Here is an 8,988-nt window from a genome sequence, read left to right on the forward strand (position 1 = left end):
TTGCTTACAGCTTGAGTGGCAGGTGTGTCCAGGAGAGCTTGTCTTGTGTTCAGAAACACTTTGCTGGTTTCACTTCGTGTACTCTAATGTTTTGCAAACATCTAATTGCATGAGCATTTTCCTTCAATGTTGCCAGAGGATTTCAGAGTGTTTCACAAGCAACAGAAAAGTTTCTCCAGTGGAGATCAGACTGGTAAAACAACTTCATGATAATCGAAACCCATTCGAAGTGTGGGTATTAGATAACAACTGAATGGAAGACAACTGTATCTTAAATCTCTAGAATAACTCATGTTATGGAGAAGCATCCAAGTGCTGCAACCAATTCGGAGCAGTTGCAGATGAAAACTGCATAGCTGCAGTAAACACAGATGTATCCAGAGAGGAAAAAAACATCCTGCTCTCATGGTGCAAATCACATCACTTTGAAAGTATGTTGTCAGTGCCCTTCAAACAATGAACAGGATCTGACGTCTACAGAATTAATCTGATTTATGTTAACATTGTTGAGTGGTACAAAACACTACTAAGTCCTTCTCAGGTGTCATCATCTGCTTAGCACCTCTCTTCTACCCCAAAACCCACCTAATTGCCAAGGCCTAGTGTTTCCTATTAGCTGGTTCTAATAAGCTCTTCCAGTTAAGGTATAGTTGGGCTTGACTGACAAGGCGCAGGGTGACTGGTGACTTGCAGTCACCTCTGCACACAAAACAAATGACAGAAACACACATAGGTTACAAACAATACAGCTTAGAAAGCAGGAAGAACGTTTTTCTCATGATGCTACATGTAGCTTTAATGTGTGGCAGGTCTTTTTGCTTGAAGGATATCCTTGTAGCACAGCTAGCAGACAGGCCTGTTTTTCTGAAGGCATAGTCTGCAGATTCTTTCCATCTCTGTTGCTTTTCCTGCATCCTTCTTGTTCCTTCTCTGAGTGTTGGACACAAGCAAAGAAAATGCTGCCATATGGAGGCTTGTAGTCTATTGTGTAGCAGGACTGAGCAGCTGGGTTGAACGAAGGATGTTCCAACTCAGGGTGGTGGCCTGGAAACCAATTAGGTTCTTGTTCAAATCCTAAAAGAATAAACACAAAAAAACTTGAGGAAGTAAGTACAAAATAGTAAGAATATATCCAGAAAGTACAACTGAGGGAAATAATTTCTATAAAGCAGGGTTTTGTTGGGCTCAAACTCAGGAGCAAGAAATGGGAATTTTGAGTGAAAGCTCCTTGGGGATAAATGTGATGAGGTTAGCTAGACAAGAACACTTGAAATGCAAATACCACTCCCCGAATGACTTGAAATACCTGTTCTGGGGTGGCACAGGAGCACAACTCAACAATGAGAAAATGACAGAAAACAATTCTGTCATCTCTAAGCAAAAATGTCATTCAGAAGCTCCTCTTTAGCTACACTACAGATCCAACAGACTATGTTTCAGTTCTGTGCATGTACTTTTTATTCTCTGGTGCCTTCCCCTGTTGTAATCTGAAGAGTATGTTGTTTCAAAGCAGTGAGTATACTGAAAAGAAAAACTCACATTTGGCATGGCTAAATATAAGTAAAAAACTTCAACAATTTATATCTTACAGGAAGACCAAAGTATCTGCAATTGCACTACTACTTTCAAATCAGTCTAACCTAAGATCACAAAGCTTCGGTGATGACTTGGATTCACCATCTGAACAGCAAAGTAAAGACAGCTGGACTGGGGCCACTGTTAAAAGGAGTAAGACTGAGTTTAAACAAAAAAGCATTCCTCACATCTTTACTCCTGCAGTGGGACTGCTGTAGGGCACTCATCAGAGAAAAAGGTGCTGACTGTTGCCTTTCTGCATTTTTAAAAAACAGTAGAAAAGACTAGGAGCAGGGCTGCAGAAAGGGAAGCTACTCATGGGAGGCTTACCTTTGAGGTATTCGTAGCTGGGGATGGAAAAGGTAATGCCCTGTGTGCATGACAAATTAAGTGACCAGTGATCATCTCAACTGAGATTTGCTATATCCGCAGTAAGAAAAAGCACAAGGACATACCTGGGAAGGAAGTGGCTTGGGCTGCACGATTCTCTGGATATCGTATCGCTCTTCATTCCAGTTCCCCATAAGGGTTTTCGTTGAGTAATCATTTTCATTGGTGGTGCACCTCCAGCCATACTGGGAAAACTTCGAAGTGCTGTCTCAGTCCATCCATAGTTCCCCATGGCCAGTAGCATGCATTAAGGAGCCATGGAGGGAGTTGTACAAACAGATCTTGGACATGATCTGGCAATAGAAATCAACAGCTCCCTAGGATCAGCCAGGATCTCAACAGCAGGTAACATGACATGGACTGTTGTCCCTTCCACCCCCCTGGTGACTGGAGAGGGACCTCCTATACTTCCATGTGTGGGAGAGGGCATCAGAGAAGAACTGCGTTCCTTCTTGATGCCAAAAAGCACTTTTTTTTCTTTTTTTTTTGGGGGGGGGAGGGGAGAGGTGGTACGGTAAGTATCTTATTTTCCTAAACTGTGGTACTGCATTTCTCAGCTTCACCTTACTGAGTACCTCTCGGAGTAACTCACCCCCCCTTTGAAATAGACGAAGTGATTTACCTGAGGCCACAGGTACTTAATGCCTGAACCAGGACCAGAGCTCATAAACGGCAGGTGGTAGGTCTCTATTGGCGCTTGCCTTTGCCAATTTTAAGCCTTCCACTGTCATTACCCATGTGACTCCTGAAGCACTGTCCTTGCCCCGTGCAGCAGCTGAGGGCGCACAAATAGAACAGGCAACAGTAAAGCATCGCTGTTATCTCTCTCAAGCCGTAACTTGCAGCCCTGGGACTGCAGCGGCCCGCCAATTACAGCTCCCGGCCTCGCCAGGGGCGCCGGCAGCTATTTGGGCCCTGCGCAGAGGGCCCGTGAGGGGGAGCGGCTGCCGACAAAGCACCGGGGAGGCCCGCAGAGGCCCAGGCCGCACCCGAGGGGAGAAGCCGCTTCCGCAGCGGGCCCAGGGGAGGCGCGGAACCGCGGGGCCGCGGCGAGGCGCAGCTCGCCGCCCCACAGCCGGCCGCCCGGGGCCTCACAGGGGACGGGAGCGGCGTGGCGTGGCCCGACGCCACCAACAGGCGATGAGCGCACCAGCGGCCCGCTGGCCGGCAGAAACGTCATGAGGAAGCGCCGGCGACCCGCGGGCGCCGGCCTCCGGGCTGGCCGCGGCCATGGAGGCGGTGCGCCGCGTCCTGCTGCTCGGGGAGGGCAACTTCTCCTTCGCGGCCTCCCTGTGCAGGGCCGCGGGGACCCACGTCGTGGCCACTTGCTACGAGAGCGAAGAGGAGGTGTCCGGGCGGGGGCGAGCCGCGGAGAGCATCCGGCGGCTGCGGGAGAGAGGTGGGTCGGCGCCGGCGGGGCTCGGCCGGCCGGTGGGGAGGGAGGGTGGTAGCGGGGGCCCGTGGGCAAAGCGACGTAGGAGGCCGGGACGAGGAGAGAAACGGCGTCGCTGGCGCTCGGCGGTTAGCTGTAACCGCTTTTCTCGTAACGGTCGAAGCATGGCTCTAGAGCGGCATGCCTTCCTTAAGTCAGGGACCCGGTGCTGCGGTGCCTCCGGAGGTAGGAGCTGTCCGGTCACTTTATAGCCCTTCACCACTCCAGGCATCTCAGAAGCCCACTTTTGCCACGAGGAATTGGAATTGTCCAAGAGGCTAAATCAAATACCCTAAAATCTAATCAGACTGAAACAGTGCTGAAACAAGTAGCCAGTTAGCAGAAGTCTCTGCAAGAGAGCAAAGGGAGCCCAGGCTTTCAGGTTTTCCTGATGCACATGAGTGGGAAGATGCCTGTCAGCTGCTGCTCTGACATGCTTAAAAATGGACTAGAGGACTTTAATTGCTACCTTTCTTTAAAATTTTCTGTAATGATAAACATCAGAGTCTTGTTTTTCGTTTACTTTTGAAGGAGCTGAAGTTGTGTTTTCTGTGGACTGCACCAAGCTGAAGGACTATTTTTTACCTGAAAAAAGAGAGTTTGACTGTATTTATTTCAACTTCCCTCACTGTGGGAGAAAGGCTGGGGTAGTGAAGAATAGAGAGCTGCTTGCCCGCTTTTTCCATAGGTGAGTAAACCAGAAGTAGTTCTGTGCTAATTGCTGTGATACAGATTTCTAGCTGTGTTTTTCTGGCACTATAAAAAGCTACAGGTGTTTTTCTGGCACTATAAAATTTCTGGATGTGCTAGCAGGATTTTTCTTGTTGCCTGGCTTTCCTTTCAGCTCCGCAGAAGTGCTGACAGAGGAGGGAGAGGTCCATGTGGCTCTTTGTAATGGACAGGGTGGGACACCTGCTGATCAACCAAGGAGAGAATGGCACAACAGCTGGCAAATAGTGGCTGTGGCAGCAGGAGCTGGATTTATCTTGAGTAACGTTCATGCTTTTAAAGCAGAGACTATCCATGGATATAAGTGTACAGGCTACAGGTAACCGTCATGTGGCAAAACTGAAAAATTGATATTCGTGGTCTTATAATGCCTAGCACTAGTATGTTCTTTTAGTATCTTGTTTGTTGGAGAGAGGAACTCCCTTTAATTTTTCTTAAAATAGCTACAGTTCTTTTTCGCCTCTGAGCAGAATAGCCAAGATAAAAATGCAAGCCTCTTGCCAAAGTACCCTCTAAAAAATAAGATTATCTTAGGATTTTAAAGGTCAAAATGGTCCATTTCAGAACAAATGTCAATCTTGGCCAAAAGACAGCAGGAGGACTGTGGTATGTGTATCTGCTTAGCAGGCAATCACAGAATCACAGCATGGATGATGTCAGCAGGGACCTCCAGCAATCATCTAGTCCTACCCCACAGCTCAAAGCAGAGCCAGCTAGAGCAAGTTGCTCAGAGCCACATTCAGTCTCCAGGGATAGAGACTGTACAACCTTTCTGTGCAACTTGTTCCAGTGTTGGACCACCTGCCCAGTAAAAATATGATAGTGTTGCATTTTTGTCACCTTGTAACAAGACCTGGGATTCAACAAGAGGTGTGTTAGTGTTACACAGAGTTACTTGTGACACATTAAATATAAGAAACGATCAATGGCTTTGCTCTGCTTTTGTGTATTGGCAGGAGTCAAGATAAACCTTTCTGTGTAGAGGGTGCTTTAAACCACATTTTCACACGAAGCATGCCACTTCCGTATTTCAAACCTATGATCTGCGAGATAGAACTGGAAAGCCGAAAAGTTTCTTTTCAAGTGCCACAAGTACTTGTGGATAAAATTGATAGGTAAGTTTTATAATTAGTTTCTGTTTGGCAATAACACACACTCCTGCTTTCAGTGGGAATGACCAGCATAGGTGTCAGATAAAATGGAATTGCTTCACTTTCCCTCCTTTTCCCTTTACAGAATTTCCTGTTCCATTTCTTCTTCAAGTCTGTTTCATGTTGGCTTGTGGTTATGGCCTACTTAAAAACAAGTCAACAGAACAAAAAGAAACTTTATGGTTGAGACCAAGCTGCTGTATACTTGAACGCACAAATAAAGATGAAAACTTTAATCTGTTTTACTGTACTGTGGAAGAAATTCAGGAGCTGACTTAGTGTCTGCTAATACCGCAATACTAAGGCTAGCTAGGATAAAACATGCTAACCTCTCAGGGGGACTGCTGCGTACTTCGGAGACTATCCAGGGCTAGCATAATTTGATTAATTTCTGTAGTTTGGTAATGCCAGTGCTGAGTGGAAATGGTGATGCCTGTGCTGATTGTTAAGTCCCATTCCTTTTTTACCAGCAAAAGTGCCGTTAATTCTTGATTGCAACCTGGAGACAAACACCACTGTCCTGAATACGTGTTAGCCATTGCAACACCTTTGATGAAAGACATGGCTTGTTCAGGTTGTTACTAGAAACTGGCTTAATATCTGAGATTGTTTTGGGTAAATTGCTGCACTCAAATTATGATCACAGGAAGGATTTCAAGGAAATCTGTTTAGTGGTGTCTGTAATTTGCACTTTTATTTTTCACAGGGGTTTCCTAGAACTAAATTCAAATCATCCAGTACGGACAGTAAAGGAGAAGCTCACTGCAGAGCTCAGCCAAGCCTTTCCGTTACAAAACATTGACTACTGCCTTTCTCTGCTCCACCAAGGTCACCTCAATGGTGTTTGTCACTCAAATATCTTTTGGATCATTCTGAACCCAGAGGAGACTCCAAGCACTGAAGAAATGTCTAATGGACTGGCAAATGCAGTTTTATTTTCCCATGTTGATTTTTGCAGGGGCACAGATAAGAATGGCTGGGTGAATGTACAAGAGGGATGCCACATTTCAAAACAGTATTATCTTAGACCTTCCCTTCTGCCTTATGCTCAAGCAATAATACAAAGAGGAGCCTTTCTCCCGGGGACGCTTCATGTTCTTTCTGGCCCAGTTTTCAGGAAGTGTCTTATCACTCCTTACTCCATGCCTGTTTTTCATGAGATGGTTTTTGTTTGTGCAGTTAACAGGGGTACAGAGAATAGCTGTATCCAGATGTTGGTGAATAACATTAAAACCAGCATACGTTCTCTTCACCAGACTGTTTCCGGCTTTAAACTGAATATCAATCTGCAGGAAGAAGCGAGCTTTGAAACAACTGAGCTAAATGACTTTGTTGCTTTTGAATCTCAGCTTAGTAGAATTCAGTACTTCATCTGTATGGAGGTAGATGCTTCAGGCTCCTGTGAGAAGGGCACCTGTGTGGGAATTATAAGGACAGCTCATTATGAACTAGTAAGCAGTGAGTTGGTTGTTGTCTTTGCTTCATTGAATCTTGACCTCCTAGCTATGCTGATCTGTGGAATACCTGACTGGCGAATGCTCTGGACATCAGACACACGGTTCCTCCGTCAATTTCCTAGAGGAAAGTTAAGGCTTTTCAAGAGTTTTTCTCTCTATCCACCTTCCTACGTGCATGATATCAGCTTTTGGGTTCCTGATGGGGAACAATTTGATGAAGTTGCTTTTCACACCATTGCTAGGCGGGTATCGGGTGAAATGGTTGTATCCATCCAGTTAATAGACTGTTTCCAGCAGTCAGAGACGGGTCGGAAGAGCCTCTGCTACAGGCTGACCTTTCAGTCCTGTGACAAGGCACTGAGCTGCCGGGAGGTGGCAGAGATGCAGCTGCTCTTTCGGAAGGAAATAAACCAGTGTTTGCGTGTAACTCTCCGGTAGGGCGTTGTAGTTTTCAGGTGCTTGAGCAGCGTCTGCACTTGTTGCCGATCTGGAAAATGTGGCCTACATCTTGCTGGACCTAACGCTGCATGTTATTGCAGCACCTCTTACAAAGGCGGTGTGGACTTGAAGCACCTGCACACGTTCTAAATGTGGAAATTCCTGTTAATGAAGACCAAGCACCTTCCTGTTCTGCATGTGGGTAATGAAACGTCGTTTTAAAAAGTGGAACCTTTCTTTACTAGGGTCCTGTGAGACTGGACTTGATCTCCTTAGTGATGCCAATTCACTTTTCCTATTCCTTGCTTGTGTTTGCCCAGCGCCTTGTACTGGTGGCGTTTGCATCGAGTACACCGAAAGAGGGAGGATCTTACTATTTCCAAAGGGATGTGTACAGTCTGAGCACTGAAAACTCTCTGCACAGGTGCTCAGTCCCTGTGGGAAGACGGCGTGTGCTGGGCTGCCAGTGCCAGGCGTGCACCTGGTGGGGCCCCAGCCGCACGCACCAGCAGACTATTTTCTGTTTTTTAGAAAATAGAAATGCACCAGCAGACTATTTTTTAGACGGCGATCACAAATGGCAATTCCATTACTAGATTCCAAAGGATACTAACTGATCCTGAAAGATAGCTGTAGCCCCGGTAGTGCGTTAATAGCTACAGCAGATGTAACGGCTGACAGAGAACTCCAGTAACCAGATGCCGAGTTACTGGAATCTGTAGGGTTACGCTGGGGAAAGGTATCAATAGCACGGTGGATACTAATAGGTCTGTCTTTTACAAATGTTAAAGACTCTAAGACCTGAGGTCATTGCTGACGCTGTAGCGGCTCCCAGGTTGCGCTGGGTAATTCATGGCTGCCGCAGACACTAAGACGTGCGACCAGGTAGTTCTGTTAGACTCTTCTACCAGTACGTAATTCTACAGCTGGAAAATCTACACCTGGCTTCTCACAGTGGAGCCCCCCAGAGCCTTTGGGAACGAAATAAAAGTCTCCTAGTGCTAAGTGCAAGAGTCTGGTGGAGCCGAAGGAGGGTCTGTCAGATACTGACCGATCCCGTCAGTTGCCGACAGACTCCGTCGCATCCGCCACCGGCGCCGCGTCCCGGCGCAGCCGAGTCGGCCCCGCCGCAGCCGTCGGAGCCCGCCGCACCGCGGGGAGCGGGTCCGACGCCGGCGGGAGCCACCGGAGCTCCGCCGCGGGCCGGCGCCCTGCAGACGGTCCCCGCCGCGGGCGGGCAACGAGGCGCGGGGGCTGCGGCGCGCGCGGGGCGCGGGGCGCGTGCCCCCTCCCCGGGCGGCGCGCGGGCGTCTCGCGGGGCAGGGGCGCGGGCGGGAGCAGCCGTCGCGCGCGGGGGTCGCCAGCGGTCGCGCGCGCGTGTGAGGGGGAGAGCGGCCGCCTGAGGGGAAGGGGAGCGGGACCCGCCTGGGGAAGGGGCGGGCGGGCGGGAGGGGGTCGGCGCCGCCTGGGGAGGGTCCGCGACCGCCTCGGGGCGGGCGGGCGGGGGTCGGCCATCGCCTTCGTGGGGAGGGGGCCGCGATCGCCTCGGGGCGGGCGGGCGGGGGTCGGCCATCGCCTTCGTGGGGAGGGGGCCGCGATCGCCTCGGGGCGGGCGGGCGCCGGCGCCGCCGGGGAAGGGTCCGCGGTCGGCTCGGGGCGGGCGGGGGTCGGCCATCGCCTCCGGGGGGTCTGCGAGCGCCGTGCGGAGGGCTGGGGCTCAGGCGCCGTCCCGGGGAGGCGCGGTCAGCCATCGCCGCAGGGCGTGAGGAGGGTCCAGCCCCCGCCGGGAGCGGCCAGGAGCCCGGAGCAGCAGAGG

General features: G+C 49.7%; 2 protein-coding genes across 3 annotated transcripts; one reads left to right on the forward strand and one right to left on the reverse strand.

The window, feature by feature from the left end:
* Window positions 1-669: 669 nt before the first annotated feature.
* Window positions 670-2,796, reverse strand: CFAP68 (cilia and flagella associated protein 68). The gene is given in 3 exon segments (XM_076358502.1): window positions 670-1,074; window positions 2,031-2,258; window positions 2,588-2,796. Coding segments are annotated over 3 exon segments (366 nt in total). The 5' UTR covers window positions 2,633-2,796; the 3' UTR covers window positions 670-981.
* Window positions 2,797-3,078: 282 nt separating this feature from the next.
* On the forward strand, window positions 3,079-8,177 carry FDXACB1 (ferredoxin-fold anticodon binding domain containing 1). Of its 2 annotated transcripts, XM_076358503.1 has the most exons (5): window positions 3,079-3,364; window positions 3,929-4,085; window positions 4,242-4,445; window positions 5,083-5,241; window positions 5,984-8,177. In XM_076358503.1, the coding sequence occupies exons 1-5, from the start codon at window positions 3,196-3,198 to the stop codon at window positions 7,170-7,172; spliced, it is 1,878 nt and encodes a 625-aa protein (XP_076214618.1). In that variant the 5' UTR covers window positions 3,079-3,195; the 3' UTR covers window positions 7,173-8,177. The 2 variants fall into 2 exon arrangements, with proteins under 2 accessions (XP_076214618.1, XP_076214619.1); XM_076358504.1 differs by lacking the exon at window positions 4,242-4,445.
* Window positions 8,178-8,988: the final 811 nt, after the last annotated feature.

Source organism: Aptenodytes patagonicus, chromosome 23, assembly GCF_965638725.1.
Source record: "Aptenodytes patagonicus chromosome 23, bAptPat1.pri.cur, whole genome shotgun sequence".
In the NCBI taxonomy this organism is placed as follows: Eukaryota; Metazoa; Chordata; class Aves; order Sphenisciformes; family Spheniscidae; genus Aptenodytes; species Aptenodytes patagonicus.